The 27,328-nt window shown below is 47.9% G+C and overlaps 1 protein-coding gene across 2 annotated transcripts in view; it reads right to left on the reverse strand.

The window, feature by feature from the left end:
- Positions 1-27,328, reverse strand: part of HTT (huntingtin) — a 2,178,328-nt gene that overhangs the window by 2,016,091 nt on the left and 134,909 nt on the right. For both annotated transcript variants that reach the window (XM_086964158.1, XM_086964157.1), the window contains exon 4: positions 19,617-19,676. In XM_086964158.1, coding sequence (XP_086820284.1) covers positions 19,617-19,676 — 60 coding nt within the window. The remainder of the gene's footprint in view (positions 1-19,616; positions 19,677-27,328) is intronic.

Below are 27,328 nucleotides of genomic sequence, written 5' to 3' on the forward strand. Positions count from 1 at the left end.
GGGTTCACGGTTCGATCCTGTATGTCTAGTTAGCACCTTGTGACTGCAATAGCTCGCTTAATCTTCCTAACGGCACAATCGCTGGGACACCTCGCCTGATGTAGCTGTGCACTTTGCAAGTGCTGATACCTTAACATTTGGTTTGATAAACCCAATATGAACCATTCAGTGCCTCTTCCATCCGGGAAGAGGCACTGAATCTGCCCTCCTTGCCATCTGGGATGACCTAAAGAATACAGTTGACCGCAACAGGGTTGCTGCGCTACTCCTCTTGGACCTCACAGCTGCCTTTGACAAGGTTGGCTGACACAAATACCCAACCTCCTCCACGAAATTTGGGACAATGCCATTAGCCATAGTGCTAGGAGATTTGACGTTTAATTCTGGCTTTACCACTTTTCCAAAGTATGCTGAGTGTGAACTCTATTAAAAGTCTGGGAAGGTTCCACAGCACAGTGGCATTTGCTTGGTGAGAGTAGTCCCGGATCTCACCATGGAACCACTCATACCCCCGTTGTCTAATGAGCAAGACGGGAACTATGAAAACAAATGGAATGTTATTGTTAATTATTTGCAGCCTACCCTTGTGACAAATTTTGCGCTCTTAGGCAATCACTTTCTCAACATATTTTTCCACCCAGTTCTTTTACAGAGATATGCAAAACTTAAATCGCACTAAACATTGGTAGTAATTTTTTGATAAGAAAACAAGACCATAACCCAACAATAGTTTGATTTTACCCATGGGTAGAGAACACTCAGTCACATAGACCACTCACTAAAACGTGGGGTTGTGAGAACATTATGAATCTAGAAACAAGAAGTCATGCACTGTGGTGGTATTACGCCTGGTTCACCGAATTGTTTAATGCTAGTCAAACCATATCCTTCCTGTTACATCTGGCACCCTTGGTGTGGTTTTCCCCAAATGTTTTACCTTCATTCCTCATGGTTCGCTGAATTAGTTTTGGTTGGCTCTAGAACTCTGTAAACTTTCCACTGCTAAAATGCTTGTAAGCATGGTAAAACTGTCTTACACCCAAATGGCACTTTTTAATTTAATAGCAAATCCCTAGTAAAGTTACCGTATACCCATGGCTGGTCGGTTATATGCAAAGAGTGGGCCTGCAGCACTTATTGAGCCACCCATTTATGTTGCCCTTTAAAATATGGCTCAGCTCTGCCATAGCAGCCTGTATGTGCAGTTTCAAACTGCCAATATAAACATTGTGCCAGGCCAAAACCACCCTCCTTTTTAACACCATCATGAACTCAGCCATCACCCAGCAGCAATTGATTGTTTAACTCCTTGGCTGCTATGGCTTTTCCCCTCCTGTGCTGGGAGGCTTTGAATCCCATTGTTCATGACGAGCTCAGCTCGTCATAAGCACAGCTCCACTGTGCCTCATGACGAGCTGAGCTCGTCATGAGCAGCGAAGGGGTTAATGCATATGTCACTCTTAGGTAGACCCTAAACATCCTAGAAGGCAAGAAGTGTTGTATTTAAAAAGGTGGATATATATTTTTACGTTTTACGTGCCCAGGTAGTGAAAAACTTCCAAATCCATTGTTCACTATTTCAAAGCCAACCTCTCCCATAGGATAGAATTGGATTACCTAATTATATTTAATAAGTGGTTTATTTTGTTTTGGAGCAGGTAGGAATGCCTTGTTTGGTGTCTGCATAATTGTAATTTGAAATCGTCTTCAACGGTAAATTCATATTTTAGGTCACAACTCTTAAAATGCCAGTTTTAGAAAGTTTTTATATGAAAGGGGGTATGGCCCTAAATGGCAACTAGAAAGGACCTACTATTAGAAAAACAAAGAGAATCTAGTCATCACATTCATGTTATGCTATTATCATATGGAAACCCAAGAAACAATCATTTGGTTTGGAGTATTTATCTACTCAATTATTCATAATTGTTTAATTGAGCATAGTTATTCACATATGTTCAGAACAGGGGAGACCTCACAATTCAAACAGTGAATGTTCATTAACACAACTGACAAAAAACAGTTGATGAGAAAACATTACAATGCACATGACCATACATAAACCTTAAAACCAGTCATGGTTTCAAAAAATAAAGAAACCTTAAGACCCTTAATGTGGCGCTGTATGTAAGAAAATGCACCATCTTTTCACTTTCTTAAGTAAACGTTTGGAGTGACATTTGGCACCGCACACGCGCGTGGTCTGTTTCCTGGCGCACATAGCCATAGTTGCAGCGCACAGAGACCCTCCACTGCCGCACACAGAGGAAAAAAATTAGAGGGAACATTGCTCAGAGGAGCTGGGGACACAAGGAACCACCCAAGATAAGTACCCAGGAACCCCACAGAGGCTGTATGCAGAGTGGGAACACAGCCATGTACCCAATGGAAGTCAATAGAGAAGTCGCAGTTACAGTTTTGCAGCAAAGGACCCTCCCTAGAGGACCCCGAAGAGTTCCCTTGGAGGACGGAAGGTTGGAGAGTCGCCCCACCTATGAATGCCCAGGAGACCAGGTTACCTACACCAGGGAAGCCAGGTGCATCGAGGTGAAGAGACGTTGTAAACCTCCATAGACGATAATGGAAGACTTGGAAGAAAGTGCCTCTGGAGAAGAAGGTGAAGAAGTGTGATGGAATCCAAGTGTGGATTCTGGAAGTGAAGAATCTGCAAGCAAAATGGACATAGTCTATGCCTCTCAGGATCTCAGGAGTGACCAGAAGTCACGGAAGAGCAATACCCATGATATCGGAAGGTTCAGATGAGTTGACGTGACCTTGTCGCTGCAACTGTGAGTACCAGGCGACGCTGAGGAAGACCAGGAGCTGCGCATGAGCTGTCCCACGTCAGGATTCAAGGGACTAGGTGGTCGGTGTCTGGCGGGAGCACCAACAAGCCTTGGGAGCCGCAACTGGTGTGGAGAACGAAGAAGTAGCAACTTTGGGACCAGCAAGGACCAAGATGAGCAGACCGCAAGAAAGCAGGGGAGCCACTTAAGTGTGAAAAATCCCTCAGGAGGACCCATAGGCCGAAGGCACAGGATTCGCAAGAGGACCATGAGCAGCTTACTAAGAAGGCAGGCCTCAGGACGAAGAGAGGACGCTGTTCTTGGCAGGAAGAGATGCTGGGGCTGGCGCTTCTTTTAGCCCGAAGATCTCTAGAGTGCAGAGGCAAGAAACCTTGGCAACGCTAAGTCGATGCAGTGCACAGGGATTTGGACCCAGTGGTTTCCAGCGTGGGATACTGGCCTTAAAATTACAGAGAGGGAGGGGCGTGGCTAGCAGCTAAGCAAGATGGCCGCAGCCTAGTGGAGCTCCGGGAGTGAGACCGTCTCCCTCGTAAATCTGAACAAGAATCCGCACTGCTAATTGTATCCAGAGCCAGAATCGGGAATCGGAGGTACAGCGGAGCTGACCGACCCAGAGTTGAAGTCTCCCCATGGTCGGAGATCTGAGTTATCGAGGCCGGAAGATCGCGGCCTATGCGAGAGATTTAAGCCGGGCACTCCGTTTGGGCGCCGGACCCAGGCGGGCGCATTGTGACCGGCTACCAGGTCGGGCGAGGAGGCAGCGCGCACGGGGGAAGGCAGCGCAACATGACCGGGGGAGTGGCGGTGCTACTGACGCACTGCTGGATTGGTGCCCGATGACAGTGAGGGTCTCCCCCAGAAGCGACAATAAGGATCGGGCCGACCGGCCCAGAGAGCAGCCGAAGGAGAGTCCCAGCATTATGGAGGTGCACTTGCGCAGCATTCGACGGTGGAGGTAGCCTCGGTGAACGGCCTGGAACACTTGGGGAGCACCTGAGGTGTTGTTAGAGCTAGTCGCTACGGTGGGGGTGACTGATCCGACGGTCCCAATGTAAGTGGCGGCTCCTTGAGGCTGGCAAAGCAGTGATTGAGGGCTAGAAAGGGTCAGACTGCAGTGAGGCATAACGGGCGGCGGCCGGATGGTGGGTCGCCTAGAGGACTCCCGCTTTGAACAAGGGGTGAAACGATGTTATGAATGCTGCGGACTGCAACACACAGAGGTGCTAGTGAGACACAGGCTCACCGAGTGACATATAAGGCGACACGTGGGACAACAGAAGGCTGCTACTGGCGTTGAAATAAGAATCTCCCAGATAATGAAAGTTTGAGGCAGGGAAAGCAAACTTCAGATTGCGGATCTGTGAACCGGACATAGGACCCCCCCCCCCCCCAGGAAGTCCGAACGACAACGCAAAGTATACGAACACCCGGCAGCAGCAGGAAGGGGTTGTGGAGCAGATAATGAGCGGCAAGGGATCCCGTGTGACCCAGCAGGGCAAGCTGGATAAGTTTGCCTTCACTAAAGACTTTTCCCCCACTGCCGGAACGTAAAGGGCCCGGGGCCAAAAGCGTAGAAGAGGAAAGTGGGCCCAAAGTGACACTAGAAGATGTAATGGCAGCCCTGCATCAGGTACAGACTATGGTAGGCTCCATCTCGGCGGATGTCACGTTCCGAGCAGATTTTAAAAAAATGTCAACAAGAGTGACTAAGGTGGAACAGGTAACAATGTCCCTCACTAAGGACACCACGATGCTGCTCAAAAAGGTGACGCAACTAGAAGCCGACAACAAACGCATGATGGCCAAGCTGGATGATCAAGAAGGACGCTCCCGCCGAAACAACGTGCAAATTACGGGCTTTCGGAAAATGAAGGAGGGCCGCAACGGATCTCTATGTGGAAGAGCTCATAAAAAAATGCCTACAACCTAAAGGATTATCCACCTTCTTTTCCGTGGAGCGGGCACATAGGGTCCCTGGTGGTAAACTGAGACCAGGGGCCCCCACAAGACCAGTGCTAGCCCGTATATTCAACTTTCGAGACAGGGATGTCATTCTACAAACAGCACAGGTGGCACCACCTATCAGAGTACAAAATTCAGTGATCTCCTTTTTTCCAGACTACACGGCGACAGTCGCGGCACGACTGGCTTGAAGGGTGGCGTCCAGCGGAGGGATCTGGACAAGCACAGAGGAGACAACGACGGCTTCGGAGAGGAGGTGATCTTGATGACGTGGCGCAAGGGCAGGAAGAAACAGAACAAAAAAAGGGCAATGGGGAATGAGGTCTTCGGGGTCTACCCACCGTCGGGTGCGGGGATGTGCCCTGATATATGCTCCAGCTCACCTCGTCATTGAGACTATGATGGACGTATTGGCAGCTGAGGACTCTAGGGCAGAGGGAAATACTGGTCTTCCTTGTACCTCCCGCTCCTAATTATGCAAGTACAGTTTCGGGGATTGGGAATTAAGCACTCTGCTGAGTTGGGGTGGCGGGCAGTTTTGGGCCCGCATGGCAGGGAGGCAGGGTGGGGGGTGGAGGGGTTGGGGAGGTTTTTAAGTTCCTGGTATACTGGAAAAGTTATTGTTGAGTGCGAAGATGGTTATGCAGTACTAGCACACATAGGGAAGTACCCACGTTCGACTGTGGGACAAGTCCCTAGTCTTAATAGGTTTGTGTGGCATGGCAAAGAGAGGCAACACGCAGGTTGACCCAGCTGTTGGCCCCAGCACCGTGGGACCGTCCCTCACTGTACTCACGTGGAATGTGCGCAGCTTAGGGGATAAAATAAAGCGGGGTCTAGTCCTGCAATGTATTAAAAGGGATGGCCCAGCAGTGGTACTCCTATTGGAGACACATCTTACAGGCATGTCTACCAATGCAATGGACAGATCGGTATATAAAATGCAGTTACATTCAGAATTCACAACCGGCTCCAGAGGAGTTGGAATACTGGTGAAGAAACAGTGCCCTCTGATAATAAAGGGAGTCAAGTCTGATGGCTCGGGGAGATTTGCTGCCATAGTTTCACAGTGGGAAGGAAGGCCTCTAAATATAGTGTCGGTCTATATCTCCCCCCCCCCCCCGCATTACCGCATTACATGCAGTAGCCCTGCCGGATTTAAGTGAGTTTCTACTTGGTTTGCCAAAAGGGGAAGTACTCTTGGGAGGAGATTTTAATGCAGTGGTAAACGGCTCCATAGACAGGTTCCCTGTGAGAGCAAATACCTCTAAGGTGTCGTGCTTGGAAAGTTTCATGGAGGCAATGGGTCTTATAGACATATGGAGAAGGCACCACCCCACTGATCGTCTCTTTACATATTATTCAAGTGTCCATAATAGCTTGACGAGAATAGATTATTTCCAGGGATCATTGGGTAGCCTACCGAATGTACACAATATAGAAATCCGGCCGCGGGGTGTCTCCGACCATTCCTCACTGCTGATCAGATATACCCATCACCACCAGAACGGCGGCGGGTTTACCCGATACGCCCGGGCGATCTACAAGTTCCCCAGGTTAGAAGGGCACTTAAGAAGGCAACAAGCAATTACTTCCGAAAAATACGGGAACCGTCAACTCTCCTACCACTCTATGGGAAGCGTTTAAGACCATACTCAGGGGGCAAGCTATAGCTTCCATCACAGCACACAATCGTGAGGGGCGGAGGGAACTGCAGGTTTTGGAGTGCGAACTGTCCATTGCAGAAGAAAACCACACTAGAGACCCAACCCCTGACACCTCCCACGCCATGAGCCTCAAACAGAGGCAATACAGAGAACACTTAGCGGAATTGACCAGACAGCAATTGGCGAACAATCGCCCAAAAATATATGAAGTGGGTGACAAAGCTGGGAAATTGCTGGCATGGTTAGATAAATGGGAGTGCAGTGACAGGTGGATAGCACAACTATGCACAGAGGGGGGCCAACCAACAACTGACCCACATACAATAGTACAGACACTTGCACGACACTTTCAGACTATTTACTCATCTGATTCAACAATGTCAGTAGAAGAAGCACTCACTTACATACAGGACCTCACCATGCCCACATTGTCCCTGGAAGAAGCGCAGGAGTTGATGGTCTATCTCACGGCTGATGAATTGCAAGCAGCCATTGGGGCGTTTTAGTCTGGTAAATCTGTGGGACCTAATGGAATACTGGTCAACCTCTATAAGAGAGTGGCGGACTCTGTGGTACCCCACCTACTGAATATGTTCAACGATAGTTTGAAGGAGGGGGAACTTCCGCTGGATCAATGCACTGCCACTATTGTGGCTATACTCAAACCTGGAAAACCAGCGTATCAGTGTGCCTCATACCGGCCAATTTCTCTCATTAATGCAGAAGCCAAAATCCTTGCAAAACTGCTTGCGACCAGGCTCACACCACACCTAGTGAAGCTCATACACCAGACCAGTCCAGCTTCATGCCTGGCAGGAACACGGCGCTCAATCTGAGGAGATTACACGGTGTGCTTGCGAGAGCAGCATACCTACAGGAGCAAGCGGTGGTGCTCTCCCTAGAAGCGCAGATGGCATTCGACATGGTCCAATGGCCCTTCTTATTTGCATTGCTTCGGCATTTAGGGATTGGTCCAAAATTTTGTTCATGGATTCAACTTCTGTACACCAAACCAATGGCACATGTAACTGTCAATGGCCACATCTCGGAGGATTTTCCCTTAGCGCGAGGCACACGCCAAGGCTGCCCACTGTCGCCGCTACTTTTTGCTCTAGTGCTGGAGCCACTGGCGGCGTAGATACGCTGGGAGCCAATGATAAAAGGCCTCAAATGGAAAGACGACTGGGAAGATCGGGTGTCCCTATACGCAGACTATATTTTGCTATATTTCACTCTACCGAGACGCTCTATATTGAGTCTTTTGATTATATGTACACTTTATGGTACGGCGTCTGGTTATACCATCAACTGTTCAAAGTCAATACTATATGTTCTACATGGTCCGCCGCCGCATCTCCCTGACACCTGCCCACTTCAGATAGCGGAAAGTACATTCAAGTACTTGGGTGTATTTATCACAACTGACCCTGATGAATTTCACAATAAGAATTTGCAGCCACCGCCAGAGCGCCTTCGAAGAGACGTACGTCACTGGGAAACATTACCGCTGACCCTACTGGGGAGGACAGCACTTTTTAAAATGAAGGCCCTACCCCGGTTTCTCTATATTCTGGAAAACACGCCATACCCAGTACGACCTTCTTATTTTAAAGCCATCTCGGCACAGGTCTCTAATTTATTGTAGGGTGCCAAGCCTGCGCAAATCGCGCAAGCCAAGTTGGTGCGTGGATGGTATGACGGAGGAATCGCGCTCCCTGATGTCCAACTTTATTATTGGGCAGCGCAGCTGAAAGTAAATAATCAATGGATACATCTTCCACAATCCGACCCAGCGTTTAAGGCAGACCGGGCACAACTTGGTGTAAGAGACATGTTCGCTCCCCTTTATGACAAAAAATTATCTTTAGCATTATTTGGCCCGATACGTCACACACTTGGGTTGTGGCATGCGGCCCAGGCTAAATTAGGATGGCGAGGGGTGATAACGCAGCTCACTCTGTTATGGGACACAAAGAGGCTTGGTAGACTAAGATGCAGTAAAGGATTTGACCGCTGGGACGACCTTGGGATATCAACGGTTGGAGATATGTGGCAGGGAGGGCAAGTAGTCTCATTTGAACGTTTGCAGCAGCAATAAAGAAGGACGGGTCCTCAGAACCACCTTGTCCGGATGACTAGAAAGGAAAGGAGGGAGGTTTAGAAGAAAGAGCCTGGAGCTCACTCACTCTTCTGGCAGAGGTGATAGCAACGAGGAAAGCAGTCTTTAAGGTGAGAAGGCGCAAAGGACAGTTATGAAGAGGCTCAAATGGAGTGCACATCAGAAAAGTCAAGACAAGATTCAAGTCCCACAGAGGCAGTATGAAGGGCACTGGTGGAAACGTATGCGTAATGCCTTTAAGGAAACGGTTAACAACCGAGGACTTGAAAAGAGAAGGCTGATCTGTAAGCCGTAGAAAGGCGGAGACGGCCGAAAGATAAGCTTTAATAGTGCCCAGAGCAAAGCCCTGCTGAGCCAAAGAGAGAAGGAACAGAAGAACCTCAGAAAGAGGGGCAGAATGGGGATCCACAGCATTTACTGTGCACCATGCCACAAACTTATTCAACCTGCAGGCATACACTGTTAAAGTGGAGGGACGCCTGGCTGCCAGAATGACATCACAGACTTAAGGAGAACAATCGAAAGGTGTCAACTGTCGCCGCTCAATCTCCATGCATGGAGGTGGAGGCTGGACAGGTTCGGGTGGAGCCCAGTCCCCTGCTGGTGCGACAGTAGATCCTCCCGAAGAGGCAGACGGATCGGGGGATCGATGCTCATACTGAGTAGCTCGGGATACCATACTCTTCAAGCCCAGTCCGGAGCCACAAGAATGACTTGGGCCCGGTGGTGCCTGATCTTCAGCACTCGGGCAGAAGTGGTATAGGTGTAAAGGCGTACAACAGACCGCAACTCCACTCGCGATGAAAAGCGTCGCCGAGCGAGTGCCGCCTTGGAAATTCCAACACGCAGAACCGATGACATTGCAAGTTCTCTTCGGTGGGGAACAGATCTAACCAAGGCTCTCCTCATCGCTAAAAGTGACCTCGAGCCACCTCCGATTTCAGACGCCATTCATGATCCATCAAGCACTGGTGGCTGAGTTCGTCCGCCCTGGCGTTCCGAGAACCTGCCTTGACATTCCAGCCATGTCCAAAGGCGCAGAGCCTCCTGGCATAGGCTCCAAGAGCCCACCCCGCCCTGTTTGTTGCAGTACCACATGGCGGTGGTGTTGTCCGTGAACACCTACACCACACTTCCCCAGACAGAGGGAAGGAATGCCTTAGGTGTAAGTCGGATCGCTCTCAGCTCCAGAAGGTTGATATGGAGCCGGTACTCCGCTGGAGACCATAGGCCTCTGATCTCCGCCTCTTCGAAGTGGCCTCGCCATCCCAGGAGGGAAGCATCCGTCACCACTGTGCGCTCCGGTTGGGGAAGGGAGATGGATCTGCACTGACCCAATCTCGATTCGTGAGCCACCACTGCAATGGTCATGCAGTGCCCTCCGAGATCTGATCATGATCAGACAGGTTGCCCTGATGTTGCGCCCACTGGAACGTCAGGTCCCACTGAAGAGCCCGCATATGCCATTTGGCACGTGTCACCAGCAGGATGCAGGAGGCCATCAGCCCCAGAAGCCAGAGGGTCATCCTGACCGAAACCCGGGATAGAGGCTGAAAGATCAGAATCATAGCCGGAATATCCCAGACTCGCTGCTCGGGAGGATAAACCCGAAACAGCGTTGAATCCTGAAACACTCCGATGAAAGGGAGCGTCCGAGAGGGACACAGGTGCGACTTTGGCACGTTGATGGAGAACCCCAGCAAATGCATGTGGTCTGCCGTAGTTTGGAGGTGGTCGACGACTGCCTGGTCGAGCCCGCCTTCAACATCCAGTCGTGGATGTAGGGGAAAACTGACAACCCGGACCTGCGCAGATGAGCTGCGACCACTGCCATCACCTTCGTGAACAAAGAGGGGCGCTGTTAAGGTCGAAGGGGAGCACGGCAAACTGAAAATGCTCCTGGCCTACCATGAACCGCAGGTAACGCCGGTGGGCCAGCAGGACGGGGATGTGAAAATAAGCATTCTACAAGTCCAACGCTACCATCCAGTCTCCAGGGTCCAGGGCAGCCAGGACCTGAGCCAGAGTCAGCATCTTGAACTTCTCCTTCCGGATGAAGTGATTGACGTCCCGGAGGTCCAAAATGGGAAGCAGCCCCCCTCCCCCCTATTGTCCTTCTTGGGGACCAGAAAGTAGAGGGAATAATAACCACTCCCTACTTCCGGACTGGGAACGCATTTGATGGCCTCCTTGGCCAGGAGGGCCGTGACTTCCTGTCGGAGAAGAGCCAAATGCTCCCCCGACAATCAGTGGCACTGAGGTGGCATGGGTGGAGGGGAGAACTGAAAGGGAAGGCAGTAACCCTGGCAGATTATCTGCAGCACCCATTTGTCCAATGTGATTTCTCACCAGTGGTGGAGGTGGTGGCGGACCCTGCCACCCACCGGCGTGGGGCGCTCCCTGAAGCTCCGATTAGAAAGGCTTAGAGGTGGAAGCAGTGGGAGTAGAGGTAGACTGACCCGCACGCTGGTTTCCAGACCCTCCCCTGCAGAAGCCAAGGCAGCGCTAAGGCTGGGTCTGTACAGGTTTGCTGGAGGAGAGCGCCTGGGTGCCTCTGCCCTGGCTACAAAAGAACGAAAGCCAGGAATGGCAGGGTTCTTTGTAGAAAGACCCAAGGACTTGGCCGTGGCCCGTGAGTCCTTAAAGCGCTCCAATGCACTGTCGGCCTTATCACCAAAGAGGCGGGAGCCATCAAAGGGCATGTCCATGAGCGAGCCCTGGAAATCGGGAGAGAACCCGGTTTAACGCAACCAGGATTGGCGCCGCAAGGCCACAGTCGTGGAAATTGCCCTGCCCAACGAATCAGCGGTGTCCAAACCACACCTGATGGCAAACTTAGCCGCATCCTTACCTTCAGCAATCGCTTGGGAAAGGGCTGCCTAAACCTCCTCAGAACACTGAGGCAAGACCTGAGCAAAGCAATCCCACACTGCGTGGGAGTAACGGCCCAAAAAGCAGGCAGTGTTAACCGACCGCAGCCCTAAGCTGGCAGAGGAGAACAACCTCTTACCAAACTGTTCCAACCTTTTAGAGTCCTTATCCGGCGGAGCCATGGGAAAGGCACTCTGCGACGTCGAGGCCTGAATGACCAGACTCTCAGGCGTAGGGTGAGTGGTCAGGAAGGCGGGATCACCCGGCGCTGGGCGGTGATGCCTGGCGACGTTTTTATCCACCGGTGGCCGGCCGAAACCAAGTGCCCAGAAGGACTTTGGTAAGGACCTCATTGACAGGGAGCATCGGCTCAGACGATGTAGAAGCCGTCTGGAGCACCTCTGTTTGGAGGTTGGTTTTGAGGGCCACTGTAGGGAGGTCAAGATTAAGGGCCTTCGCAGCCCGACGCAGCACCACTGTGTAGGACGCACCCTTCTCCATAGTAGGCGGAGGAGAGGCAAACCCCGGGTCAGAAGAAACGTCAAGTTCTCCTGCGTCTTCCAGGTCGTACACCCAATCTTGCTTGGAGTCACATTGCTGGACAAGGGGGTCCTCCGACCCGTCCCAGTCGTTGTCCGCCTCAAGCGTGGAGGGGGCCGGTCGCGGTGGCAGAGCCGGCGCCGGAGAAGGGGCAAATGGCGTCGGGAACGGTGCCAAAAACAGACGTCCGGGGCCTGGCTTGAGCCGCCTCCCAGTTCGGGTCCCAGGCCGGAACAAAATGGTCTGGGAACCAGGGGGGCATAAACAGCACCCAGTGCGACGCCGGGGCCGGAGTCAACGGCGCCGCACCTCGGGGCGCCAAGCCGGAGCCGGCGGCGCTGCACCTCGTGGCGCCGGAGGTGCAGGATCATGCGGTGCTGGGGCTGGAGCCGCCGGGCCATCAGGATCTGGACACGGGTCAGCGGGGCCTGAAAGGCGCACCGGCGGGAGCCAGGGGCCTAAAAAGGCGGTCCATGGCAGCAAGAAACTCTTGCATCTGTTCGGGAGTCGCCGACGGACCCGGGTATAGCGGGTAGGCCGCGGGACACCCCGGCTCCGGAGGAGCCGCAGGGGCGGAGCTCCTGCCCCCCTCGTCCGCCCCCGGGAAGCGACGGGGGGACGTCTGAGAGCGAACACGCTTCTTCGACTTCTTTTTATGGTGTCGCTTACCGGAATCAGAATGCGAAGACCTGGAGCCCAAAGAGCGACGGCTCCTGTCCTGGGAGCAGTCTCGGGAATGGCCCCTAGAACCGGAGCGGCAGTGAGAGCAATGCCGGACCTCCAGTAACTTCCGACGTCGTTCCCGCAATGCCTCCAGGGCCATGGCAAGACAGTCTCGGCAGTCCCGGGAGTCGTGGTAGGTCTTCAGGCAGTAGAGGCACACATCGTGGGGGTCCTCCACCGACATGTTACAGCGGCACAACCTGCAAGACTTGAAGCCAGGCATCCCTACGTGCACCAGGAGAAAAGGGGGAGACAAAAGTCTCAAAAGAGTAGTCAAAAAGTGACTAAGGTACGTGCTCAATTCGGATCTGCGCTTGCTGGCGCGGAAAAAGAAAGAACTGACGTCAGCGCGCATGGGTGGCGCCTAAGTACCCCCCATGACTTTATCTCGGCACTGACGACGCCAGTGACGGACGCAGAGCCGCAGGACGACACCTACTGACGCGCAGGGGTACTGCTAAGCAAAACTGTCCGGATCCAGTATGACACCTGGGGATATTCTAAGGTAAGGAATCTATCACTAACGTGTCTCTTTCAGATCTGAGTTTCATTTGGGGAATGGCTATCTTGGTTTATGCGTGAAGAAGGCATAAGGAATATGCTACTTACCAGTATGCATCTGTTCTTGGCATAGAGGGCTGCAGAGTGGTACATTATGAATAGATCGCCATCTGGTGTTGGGCTCGGATGATTGCACTTTGTTTTTCTCTTGGAGAGTCTTTTGTATCTTGGTGACTCCTCCCTTGGTTGGTAGTGCGCATGGGCATCGGCTCCATCCTTAGATTGTTTTGCCATAGTAGGGTTAGATGGAGTAGTATAGTAGAATACAGATAGGAGTGCCCATGTAAGTGTATCTAAATAAGATAATGTTGGAACAGACACAGGTTTCCGGGGAGGCTGGGAGGGCATGTACCACTCTGCAGCCCTCTATGCCAAGAACAGATGCATACTGGTAAGTAGCATATGGGCTGCAGATGGTACATTATGAATAGACTATACACCAGTTCTCTCCCTAGCGGTGGTCGCCCGTATCTGTTGCAACTGTCTGAAACAATGTTTTTAATACTGCTTGTCCCACTCTAGCTTGTTGTGTTGTGTGCACATCTACACAATAGTGTTTTGTGAAGGTGTGCGGTGTAACCCAGGTAGCCGCTTTGCATATGTCATCTAGTGGAATGTTTCCCAGAAATGCCATAGATGCTCCTAGTTTACGTGTAGAGTGAGCTCTAGGAGGAACAGTTAATGTTCTCTTTGCCTTTAAGTAGCATATTTGAATGCATTTTACAATCCATCTGGCAATGCCCGCTTTGGAGATGGGATTGCCTTTATGTGTAGGAGAAAACGCAACAAATAGCTGTTTTGTCTTTCTGAAAGTTTGTGTTCTTTCTATATAGTACAATATGGCCCTTCTAACGTCCAGTGTATGTAGGGCTCTTTCAGCTACTGTTTGTGGTTTTGGAAAGAAAACCGGTAATTCCACTGACTGATTGATGTGAAATGCTGAAATAACCTTCGGTAAGAATTTTGGGTTTGTTCTAAGAACCACTTTATTTTGGTGTAGCTGCATAAATGGTTCTTGAATCGTAAAAGCCTGCAGTTCACTTACTCTTCTAAGTGACGTGATAGCTATGAGGAAGGCCACCTTCCATGTGAGGAATTGTATTTCACACCTATGCATAGGTTCAAAGGGTGGCCCCATTAGTCTGGTAAGCACTATGTTGAGATTCCAGACTGGGGAAGGTGGTCTTCTTGGTGGAATGACTCTTTTGAGTCCTTCCATGAAAGCTTTAATTGCTGGTACCTTAAACAGTGACAGATGTTGCCTGTTTTGTAGATACGCCGCTATAGCTGCGAGATGAACTCTGATAGAGGTATATGCTAGGTTACATTGCTGTAAGTGTAATAAATAGCAAATGATTTGTTTAGTGGATGCGTCCAGAGGGTTGATGTTCTTACTGTTACAGTGTATAGCAAACCTCTTCCATTTTGCTGCATAGCATGCTCTGGTGGTAGGACGTCTTGCTTGCTTAATGATTTCCATGCATTCTGGTGGTAAATCTAAATCCCCAAACTCTATGACCTCAGGAGCCAGATCGCTAGGTTCAGTTGTTTGGGATCTGGGTGCATTATTTCTCCATGGTTCTGTGTAAGATGCATGGGTAATAACCTTAGCATTTGATGTGGTACTTGTGAGAGTTGTAGCAGCGTGGTGAACCACGGCTGTCTTGCCCACGTGGGTGCCACTAGTATCATTGTCATTGAGTGTTGCTGTAGTTTCCGAACCAGTAATGGAATTAGTGGTAGAGGAGGGAACGCGTAAGCAAATTTGTTGGACCAATTTATCCACAGTGCATTGCCCTGGGACCTTTGGTGTGGGTACCTGGATGCGAATTCTTTGCATTTTGCGTTCTGATGATTGGCAAACAGATCTATCTCTGGTTGCCCCCATTTTTGGAAGAATGGCTGTAGTATTTGGTCGTGCAGCTCCCATTCGTGTACTTGTTCTGACTGTCTGCTTAGGATGTCTGCTATTTGATTTTGAACTCCTGGTAGGTGTTCCGCTAACAGGTAGATCTTTTGAGGAATGGCCCATCTCCATATGTCCTGTGCTAGTCTGGACAGTTGGAGAGAGTGTGTCCCCCCCTGTTTTTGAATATAATACATTGCAGTCATGTTGTCTGTTCTGATCAGGACTGCTTTTCCTGCTATTTGCATTTGGAAAGCTTTTAGTGCTAGAAATATTGCTAATAGTTCTAGGTAGTTGATGTGCAGTTTCTTTTGCTGCACACTCCACTTCCCCTGTACTGTGTATCTGTCCATATGCGCTCCCCATCCGGAGAGCGATGCGTCCGCTGTTATTATTACGTGTGGAATTGGCTCTAGGAACGACCGTCCCCTGGAAATGTTTTCTGTGTTCCACCACTTCAGAGAGCGATATGTCCGGTCGTTTACCAACACCAGATCTGTAATCTGACCTTGAGCCTGATTCCACTGTGTCGCTAGACACTCTTGTAGTGGGCGCATTTGCAGTCTGGCATGTGTTATTAGCAGTATGCAGGAGGACATCATGCCTAATAGTTGCATAAACACTCGTGCTGGTAGTAAGTGTTGTGGTTGAAATCTTTGTATTAACCCGACCATTGTCTGTACTCTGATTGGGTTGGGGTATGCCATTGCCTTCTCTGTGTCTACTGTAGCCCCCAGGTATTGCTGAATCTGGTTTGGTTGCAGGTGTGATTTTTTGTAGTTCACCGTGAACCCTAGGTGGTGCAGCAATTGGATTGTCTTCTGTGTGTAGTGAAGACATTCTTCCTTTGACTTGGCCTTTATTAGCCAATCGTCCAAGTATGGGAAGACATGTATTTGTTGTCTTCTTAGGTGTGCTGCCACCACAGCTAGACATTTTGTGAAGACTCTTGGTGCTGTTGTGACACCGAACGGAAGGACTTTGAACTGATAGTGTTGTCCTTCTAACACAAACCTTAGGTATTTTCTGTGGGCTTTGTGAATTGGGATATGAAAGTAAGCGTCTTTTAGATCCAGTGTAGAAAGAAAGTCCCCTTTCTTCAGTAAAGGGAGTACTTGTTGGAGCGTGACCATGTGGAAATGCTCCGAATTTATGTAAGCATTGAGAGGTCTGAGGTCTAATATTGGTCTTAGGGACCCGTCCTTTTTGGGGATCAGGAAGTATAGAGAGTATACTCCTGTTCCTTGTTGATCTTTTGGGACCTTCTCTATTGCATGCTTTTGTAGAAGTGCTAGAACTTCTTCTCTTAACAATGTCAGATGATCTTGACTCATTGGACGCTGTTTGGGGGGGATGTTTGGTGGGGTAGCTGTGAGTTCTAGGCAATAACCATGTTGGATAATTTGTCTCACCCACTTGTCTGACGTGATGTTTTCCCAGACAGGTAGGAACTGTGATAGACGTCCCCCGCACGGTGTTATGTGGTCTGGGGGGAGTTCTATGAAGTGACTGTTTTGGTGTTGAGGCGTTGCGGTTGTTATTATTTCCGCGGCCTCTACCCTTATTGTTGTTACCTCTGTAACTGCCTCTTGAATTACCTCTGGGTGATGTTGGTGTGAAAGATGTGGATTGCTGATTCGTTCCTGTGTTCTTTGAGCCCCCTCTATAGGTGGATCTACGAAAGGAACCTCTGTGTGTTGGCTGTTGCAATGCTCCCATTGACTTAGCCGTTTCCGTATCTTTTTTCATTTTTTCTAATGTCTCGTCTGTGCTTGAACCAAACAATGTTTTCTGATCAAATGGTTTGTTCAATAGGGCTGTTTGTACTTCTTGCTTGAATCCTGAGATTCTAAGCCATGCATGCCTTCTTAGCATGACACTGGTGTTAATAGACCTTGCTGCAGTGTCTGCTGCGTCTAATGCACACTTAATGGAAGAATTGGTTATTATTTTACCTTCCTGTATTAATTGATCTGCCTTTTTCTGGTGTTCTTTTGGGAGATGTATGAGAAGTTTTTCTAACTCATCGTAATGTGCCCTGTCGTAACGTGCGAGTAGTGCTTGTGTATTGGCTATACGCCAGCTATTCGCTGCCTGTGATGCTACTCTTTTGCCTGATGCATCTATTAACTTCGACTCTTTATCTGGTGGAGGAGCCTCTCCTGTAGATAATGAGTTTGCTCTTTTACGAGCGTTTGAGACCACCAGCGAGTCTAGAGGTACATGCCCTCTAATAAATATTGGGTCCTTTGGAGCCGCTTTGTATTTTTTATCAATTCTCGGGTTTAACACCCTGGCTCTCACTGGGTTTTCGAATATTTCCTCTGTGTGACTAAGAAGACCCTTTAACATAGGAAGAGTACCTGATGTTCTTTGTGCATTAGGTAGAGTCTCTAACAAGAAATCCTCTATTTGAGGTTCTGTGTGCATATCTAGTTTGTGATATTTTGCTGCCCTATTAATGAGCTGCACAAACCCTGTGTTATCATCAGGTGGTGAAGGCTTTGAGGGATATAGCTCTGGGTCGTTGTCCTCATCTGACCCTACATCATAATTTTCCCATGGGTCCTCCTCATCTGGGATAGTTTAGTCATCCCCCTGAGGTTCTCCCTCCCCTAGATCACTGTCTACATCTGACTGAGGTGTAGCTGGTCTTGGTGTGGAAGGTGTAGGAATATTTGGCCTATTGTGAGGAATAGGAGAAGAGGGTGTGACTCTAGGACGAGGAGAAGCAGGAGGAGTTATATTCGTCCCCATTGTTCTCTTTTTTGAAGGAAGAGGTTTATCTTCTGACTGTTCACTCTTTCTCTTCTTTGTGACCACTTTCCCAGTTTGTGGATCAATAAACAAGATCTTTTGTTTGGGATCTGTCTGTTGCTCCTGAATCGGTACCGAAGGTCCTGGTTCCGAGAGGTGCTTTTGTTTTCGATCGTCAGATCTTGTTGTTTTCGACACCGAATGCCTGCTCGATTCCGACTTTCTTGGTATCGAGTGTCTCTTGGGCGATAAGTCATATTTATGTTTCGACATGGAATGTTTCGATACCGAGCTCTCCCTTGCATGTAGCCTCGGTGCCGAAGTCGATGTCGCCCTTTTCTCGGATCCGAAATGGTGGGAGTCCGAGTGTTTCGGTTTCAGTTTCGGTTTCGTTGCCGGGCCCGAGGGCGGGGCGTCGGAAACTTTTTTCAGCGGTTTGACCGGGCCCGAGGGCGGGGTCGTTACCGCACGGGGTCGGTTTTTCGGTAAGGGGACGTCGTCACTCACGGTTTGTTGATCGATGAGTTCTTCGGTCTCCGACTGGTCCCCTTCCGACCCCGACTGTTCTTCTTCCTCGATTTGCTCGTCTCCGAACAACTCCGGGATCGCTTCCGCCTGCATTCTGGAAACCTCGTGTCTTCGAGCTCGACGATTTCTAATCGTTAGCTTGGAGGAGAATGCTGCACAGGCTTCGCAGTCCCTGGATTCGTGTTCAGGCGATAGACAAAGGTTGCACACCTCGTGTAGGTCCTTGTGTGGGAACTTAGCACCACACGTTGGACATTTTTTGAATGGAGTCCTTTCCATGGACTCCGGGCTTGACTGCGTCGAGAAAGGCCTCCTGTTCTTCGACGTAGATCCAAGTTTTTCTCTTCGATTTTTTATTTGCAACGCGTCGGAATGGAAATGAACGCGTTCGATAACAATACCGTCGAATTGGAAAGGGAATACGCGCCGATAAATCACTTTCTTCTGAAGTTGATCTGGAGCGTCTCGATCCTCATCCGAACCCGATGGCGGAAAAAAACAATCTAAGGATGGAGCCGATGCCCATGCGCACTACCAACCAAGGGAGGAGTCACCAAGATACAAAAGACTCTCCAAGAGAAAAACAAAGTGCAATCATCCGAGCCCAACACCAGATGGCGATCTATTCATAATGTACCATCTGCAGCCCATATGCCTCGAACCTCTAGTAACATAATTTTTTCCATGAATCACTGCAAAGTATTAGTGGCGGCCGGAACAACAGAGCTGTGTGCAGCCTGGGCTGAAGTCTGGGAGCCTTCGACACATAGGATACTTAATTCTAGGAGGATATTGTTGTACACACAAACAGGATTAGTCTGGGAGCTGGGCAAATTTGGTCAAGTGCTGGCTCCAGGTGGACATGCTACAATGCATAAATCAGACACCAATAGCCAAGTATGGTCATGGAAAAATTTCATTTAGTACTTTTCATAGAATCTCCCCTGAATGCTCCTTATGTGTTAATCTTTATGATAAGGTTAACCTGGGGTCACCAAAACCTGTAACTTCAAGAGCACGAACATGTAATCATTTGAAGTCCTTCCCATAGAACCATAGAGGGTCCATCATATTCTCATTCACTGCATAATATCGCAACATGTTCTGTTTGAATCACTGTGAAACCCTATGTCTCATAGTTTTAAGACATACATGAAATGAAAAGATAGGCTGACCTTTTTAATTTCCTTATACAGCTCCAACTGCAGACGTGGGAGATTCGAATCCATCAAAGCCTGTAGAAAAACAAAGCATAGAAATAATAACAAAATGAATGCATGTCTAAATGTAACTCAAATATAAGACAACTAAAATGCGGGCAAAATAGGAGTATATGCTTTATTACAGAAGGGTATTTGAAGAATCCCTTTCGCATAAATGTATATATTTGAAACAAAGGATTCAAGTCCACAAATCACATGTAGATTTCACTGTAAATGCGTCTTCTTTGCGGCTTTCCTTCGAGAATTACAACACAGTAAAGGTTAACAATACCAAGTGTTCACAGAATGAGGGTGTTGATAACACAAATCACATCTGCTGTAGCTTGCTATTTCCACAAATTCATGCTTACGAAGGTACTTTAAATGTTGTTTCCTACCTAACGCGATCTAGTACCATGTGGTATTATCATCACAACAAGGCTGAATTGTTGAGATGGCCAGTTACAAGACAAGTTGACCCAACTGTGAAGTCTTTGGAATAAGGCTGCACTTAATAATACGAATACAGATTTTCTGCAGCATGTTTCAAGTAGGCTGTCATATCGTAACTGTCATTCGATTTGGACATTGATTAAATTTACTCTACTACTGGTGGTTCACGAAGATCGACTTAAATCAACCTTTCTGACAAGTGTTTCCCCTCTCAAAATGGTTTGCGGGTTTGGAAAACACTGCACAGAAGGCCTTTTCTTTGGGGATAAGGTAGCTAAAACGTGACTGACAAACTCTGCATTCAATTCTGAGCCTAGAAAATATTTCCTTCTGAAGAAAGCTCAAACTTTGGACTGTCACCAGCTATTCATAATTGTTAAGCATTATAAAATAAAAAAATGGGAATATCACATCGGATGGACAGACATGACAAAACTAGACAAAACTACTTTCACTCCAGACCTGAATGCCTCTATTAAGTTGCAAATAATCAAATACTTCATTTAATCAACAAAATAATCATTACAAACCCACAATAGTTAATGTTAGTGTGCAGAATGAAGAGACAAAAAAACGTCAAGTTCCAAAATAGTTATTTGAAATTAGCAAAATGTGGTCTTTGCTATTCTAACACTGCCTCAGGAACAGGGGGGGGAATGGCGACCCCGGACTTTGTCCTTTACGCATACAGTGCACAGGCACAATTTTTACATTTCTGGGCGCACCCTACACCCTTCCAGCCACACGTGTCCATAGAAGTAGACAGGGCTGCACCTCTCCCATTGTCCACAGCACTATTCCACCCTTACAAACGTCCTCTTGATGAAATAGACACGGTACAAGTTCTGAGATGGGCATGGGAAGGTCTTCGCAAGTGGGCACACTTCGATATCCTATATGCCCCGTCCATGCCACTCCCTAGCAGTTCGTTGTACCCCCGCTCATGGAACGCAAGGCACAGGAGCGTGCGTCCATCCATAACATTAAGGTGGGTGGAGACCTCTACCCTGATGATACCTTTCTCACGCTGCAGCATATGTGTGACCCCGCAGAGCCCACAGCGCTAGATATGCTATTATATTATCAGCTCTGTGCATCATGCAAGAGCACATTCCCAACCCGCCGCCAACGCTGCCAGCATTGGAAAACCTGTTGGCAGTGGAATCAGGGCAAAAGCTTATCTCACGCATTTACAGAATTACACAAAAGACATCTCCAATCATTATCCCAACTTCTCGCTGGGCCTGGGAGGAGGAGCTGAGGGTCAATCTCACGGATGAACAATAGAGCCTTGGTTGTAAGCTGCTGGAGCGCTTATTGCCCAATTACCGTCTCCGGCTAATACACTTTAAGTATCTCAATCGCCTCTACCGCACTCCCATACAACTACATAAGATGGGGCTCCGCGAAGATGACTGTTGCTGGCGCTGTGGTGCCCCCCGTGCGACCTTCCTACACCTGGCATGGCAGTTAAGACCAATAGCAAATTTCTTGCTCACCACACTGCGCCACATAAAAGCCATCACTGGGTTGGACCTACCCTGCACACCATTGACATCCCTACTGGGGGTTCTTGAGACAGTACCACCTAAATCAGGTAAACTGCCGGAAATGCTACTCTTAATGGCAAAGAGACAGGTGGCCCTACACTGAGGGGCAGCATGGGCTCCAACGGCAAAGGAGTGGGCTATGAATGTGACGTAATGTAATGCACAGTTGACAAACTATTGGGAACTTCTGCCAGATCCCGTCCGAGAGACATATGGGAACCCTATGTGAATTGGCTTAATTCAGCGGATGTAGATAACGAAGGAAGAAAAAGTTTATATTTCATGTCTTGGGAGGGGGATGCCCTCAAGATAGTGATGCACATGGATGTCCCTAGAATGCATATCGCTACACCGTACTCCTCGATGTATATGTTGATTAGCACCTTGTGTTACAGGAACTGTGATGGCACCCACAGCTTGTGGTAAATGTACTGGTATTCTGATTTGTCCAGCAGATTAGTCTATGAGTATTGCACTGCACTATATGTTATTGTTGTACATGTTACGAAAAATGCCAATAAAAATATTTTTTTTTAAAGCGTAGACCGTGCTAAACGTGCTGCTTACTCACATAAACATGCCACATTTGAAGTATCAATACTCTATATCTAATGGCTGGGTTGTAATAGTATTGTCCAGATGTTACTTCCCCAATGCTACCTGATGGAGTTTCTGGAATTTTTAACAACTGTACAATTATGAACCTTGTTGCAAACAAAAATACGTAAGGGTTCCTAGGTTAGTTGCCAAAAAATGAACTGATAATCCCTCATATTTCTCAGTATTCACATCAAGGGCGATCAAAGGGAGGGCCAGGCGTCATTCCATAGATGCAGAATACCGAGATAATTTTATCACATATATACTCTTATGCTATTACATACGGTGCAGATCAGACATCGCCGAGAGCAACTATTTAACCATTCTCTCTCATCTCCAAACAGGAAGACTTTGCTGCTTTTGCCTATATAAGTAAATAACATTTCTCCAAAATCTACATCTGAAATTTTTCTCTCAAACTTATCACGTAACTGTATAAGAAGACCGGATCATCACCTTCAAGAGCTTCAGTAAATGAGGACATGATGCATCTCTAGCAGCGTATTTGATTGTCTGGACCACCTTCTGATATAATACATCAATAGGTGCATAGTTGTGAGTTATCTTATTTGCCTTTGGACACTTTTCCTACTCTGGGATACTGAATTTCAAGTTACACTGTTCTCAAGCATCATTTTATTTTCGTTATACAAATTCCTCAATGTTTGCATACCTCGCTTTAACATATTTCAAATCTTGCAGGCTGTCGCCCCGGAGAAAAATCACTATTCCCCCAAAAGATGTTTGGGTTATGAGGGAAGAGGATCATTTTTTATTTAATTTCAACAAACAATTCACTAAGGAGTATGTCAACTTTTAAGTGTTCCTGATTTTTAAAGAAACTAGTTGAGCTTTTGTAGTTGTAGTTGATGATAAACTAGACCCTTCACATCCAGTCACACACTCAATTCGTTATATGAGGTCCAATCATGTACACTTCCAAGATGAAAGGCATAGACCCACTGCCAGTTAATGCCACACAGAATGGACCTGTAAGAACCATGTTGGATGCCCCTGGCGCTGCATATTAAGAAAAGCAACTTCCATTGTATTACTTTTTTTCCCTTCTTTGCGACTAATCAGTGGCAGGTGTTCATCGCCTGAGAGTCTAAGAGGAAACTAATTATTTTCCTTTATCCTTATTCACATCAATGAAATCGGCTTCAGATCATCTTTTACGGGGCTAAAATAGGCCTTCTAGGAGCTTTGGAATACTGTGTTGTTCAAGTGAGTTACAAATTCATGAGAAACGTGCAACCTGGAACAGCGAACACTCTAATAGTGACACAGAATCTTCCGTTTCAGCTATGTTCATAGTCAGTCAGACACCCTTCACCTCGTACCTTGAGACGTATCTGCAGAGTCCTGCATAGGATCCTCTCTGAGCCAGACATTCTTCAACACTTGCATGACTACTGCCTTATTTCCCACAACCCAGCCAGCATCATCAATTAGCACAACATCAACATGCTTTCCTGTGCCAGTGAAAAACAACTTATTCTCTCTCTCACAGACAAAACACCTAGCACCCGCAGCAATTTCACTACATGCATGACCGCAATCTCTGACTGGATGTAGGCCATCCACATGAAGCTGGACACCGACAAGATCAAATGCGTATTCTTTTTGGCCAGAGCCCATCCCCACGTGACTGCACTGGGTGGCAGACAGAGCTAGGACCACCACCCACACCCCATTAGCCATGGCAAGAACCTTGGGATCATCACATACTCGACATTAGGGCCCAAGTCAGTGATGTCACCGCCTCATGCTTCCATGTCATGATGATGTTGACATAGATCTTCAAATGACTACCAATCAGTCACCCACGCCCTAGTCACCAGCAAGATGGACTACGGAAACACCCTCTACGGCAGGCTCAACAATCAACTTATCTTGAGGATGCGGAACATTCAGAACTCCGCAGCAAGAAACTAGTCCTTAATTTGTAAAAACATAAGTGCCCTTGTCAGGAGGCCATTGCAGTTTGCACCACCCGTTCTCTGCCAGTGCTACCAGTGACAGCATCAACAAACTACTCTTAATAGTGTGATCATTCCAGGCCTGCAAAGCTGTATAAATGGTCTAGAGCCCACCGAGTATAAAAACTATCGTTCGATCTCGGGCTTACCCTTTGCAGCTAAGGTTCTTGAAAAGTTGTTCAACAAGACACTGACCGATTATTTAGAGAGCAATAGGCTATTGGATCCTACCTAACATGGTTTTCGACCAAGACACTCCACTGAACCGGCTTTGATTGCGGCTCCAGAGGGGATCCTGAGAGTAGTAAACGGTGGGGGTAGGGCGACTCTTGGTTTGTCGGCCGCATTCGATGCCGTGAATCACACAGTGTTGGTGCGGCGACTACAAGAGGTAGGAATTGAGGGCTCAGCTTTGGCCCTCCCTTCCTCCTTCTTAAAGGACAGGAAACCGAGCCTGAGCTGGGACGGTTTACAATCTGACTGCTTTAATTTGCCCAGTGGCGTTCCACAGGATTCGGTTCTGTCCCAGACGTTGTTCAACATCTATGTGAAGCCACTGGCAAGACTTGTCAGGAAACATGGTTTCACATTTGTGTCGTATGCCGACGACTCACAATTGGTGATATCCCTGTCGGACAGGCCTGAGATAACAGCTGCCAGTTTTCATACTTGCCTAAAGGACATTACGAATTGGATGAGCCTAAGTTTCTTGAAGATCAACACAGAAAAGACTGAAGTGATAGAGTTCGGCAATGGTATATAACTATGGAACAGTTCCTGGTGGCCGTCGGAGGCCGGGAATGTCCTCGCCCCGTTAGGAAGGTCAGGAATCTTGGAGTCATTTTTGACAATAAACTCAATCTTTTGGCACAGGTAAACAGTCTAACGTCAACTAGTTTCTTTCTGTTAAAGACCCTCCGCAAGAATTTTAATTTTATTCCCCCTAAACTACAGAAGACGGTAATAGCTGCCCTTTTTCTGTCCAAATTGAACTGTTGTAAGCGCTGTTTCTGGGTATTGATAAAAACCAGATAAGAAAACTGCAATCATTACAGAATGCCGCTGCATGAATAATCTTAAAAATCCTCAAGGGCCATTCTACGTCACAGGGAATAAGGGCACTACACTGGCTCCCTGTCCAGCAGAGAATCGAATTTAAGGCACTCTGCTTGGTGCACAAGGCACGACATGGAGGGGGCTCAGATGATAACCAGGAAATGTTCAGGCTCTACACCCCCTCGCGAAACCTTCAATCGGCCAGTCTTGGCCTGATCTGCACCCCCAAGTTCCGAAGGGCCTGATGGGGGGTGGAGGTCCCTGTTAAGTTGTGCAGCAAAATTGTGGAATAAATTGCCAGTGGCGCTGAGACTGCAACCTAATCTGTTATCTTTCAGGAAAGCTCTGAAAACTCGGTTGTTTACTCCTGAGCAGATCTAGCTTCGTTTCCACCCTTGCATACACACACCAGCGCCAAGACGCCTCGGCATTCGAGCGCTTAATAAGCCATATATCATCATCATCATAGGTGGTGAGTATTAGTAATTTATTATTGTGTATTGAATGAACGCCTTAACCGCAGTGGTTTTTCCGCTGCGGTGCGGGCGTTCTATTAAGTGGGCAAGGCTCCCGTCGGACAACGGCCGACAGCAACACGCAAGGGGTTAATAAACAGCTATTGTCCTTATCTGTAAATTCGACTGACAGTGCCACCATGTGCAGATGGTCATAAGTGCAAGTGCTGAAAATTAAGAGCCGGTACTGAGCACCGGAAACCACTGGCTCAAATTAAGCACTGCCAGAATCAAGCTCACCCTCTCAAACCACAAACACATCCAACCTCAGTGCAAGGAGCTACACTGGTTACCCATACATAAACGAGCATAATTCAAACTCCTCACTCACACTTTCAAGGCACAACTTAATACTCTGGCCCCTTAATCCTCAACAATCACATCTGATTTCATACACCTTTCAGACACTTCTGCTCGGCTGGACTCCTACTTGCACATATTCCACTCACTCAGAGAACCAGATCCAGTCAAGCCTTCTCCTACATCGCTCCTAAAGCATGGAACAACCAGACGCTACAAATCAGAGCCTCCTCCTCCATACTAGAATTCTGCAAGAAGGTGAAGAGCTGGCTTTTCGACTAGTTTCACTCGCCACTAGGTTGTCTGGACTCACCCCTGCTCAGCACCAGGACCCCAGGCGATAGTGCTCTTTACAAATTAACATTACATAATGTAACAACTGACAGAATCAAGCCATCTTGTGCCAGGTAGATACTGTGTTTTGCCTAGTATACTGTAGTACTGTCAAGCTTTGCCAGTAAAGCTCAAAGCAACAGATTATTAAAGAGATCTAGTACAAAACTGACCACTTCATGCCTCACAAGTGGAGTAAAATTCCAAGTCTCTACTGAACAAAGTAAACAGTTAACATATCCAGGATTCCCAAGCTCTATGGCTATGGTATTACTAGGTGATGCAACACACATTTATTTTTGACAGGGGTGGGAAAAATAGAGACAAGTAACGGTGTTTCACTGACCACACACAGTACATTGAAAGTTCTGCACCTCCAGAAGAAACTGAGGTAAGAAAATGAGAGAGGAAAATGGTCATATACCTTCCATAAAAAACTTAAGTCAAAGTGGAGTTTAACTCGACTAATATATTGACAGTGGCTACACCACAAAAAATAAGAAGTTTCAAATTTTGAGACCCCTCTTATACCGTTTGAACCGTTAAACCAATCCGCTTAAACTGGCCATACTTTAGGCTTCTATCCAGAATGCTCCTGCTCCCATATTACATGCAGATTGGTCAATAGGGAATAATATTAAGGGTGCAACAAAGTAATTTCGTATAGGGCAAGGTGTGTGTTTGCCTTAAATAAAGAGGGGTGACTGTGCCACTGAAAAATATAAAACATCTCTCAGTAGAGGACACTGCAGATGGGATGGAGACCCAACAGGGCCAAGTTAAAACTCACCAATTATCTTTCCTTGTTCGCACTGCTATTTGGGAATTCCAATTCCTACCCAAGAATAAACGGGAAAAAATTAAATCTCAAGAAGGATGGGTGGAGAGGGTATTAT

This window comes from Lissotriton vulgaris, chromosome 3_2 (assembly GCF_964263255.1).
Source record: "Lissotriton vulgaris chromosome 3_2, aLisVul1.2, whole genome shotgun sequence".
Taxonomy (NCBI): Eukaryota; Metazoa; Chordata; class Amphibia; order Caudata; family Salamandridae; genus Lissotriton; species Lissotriton vulgaris.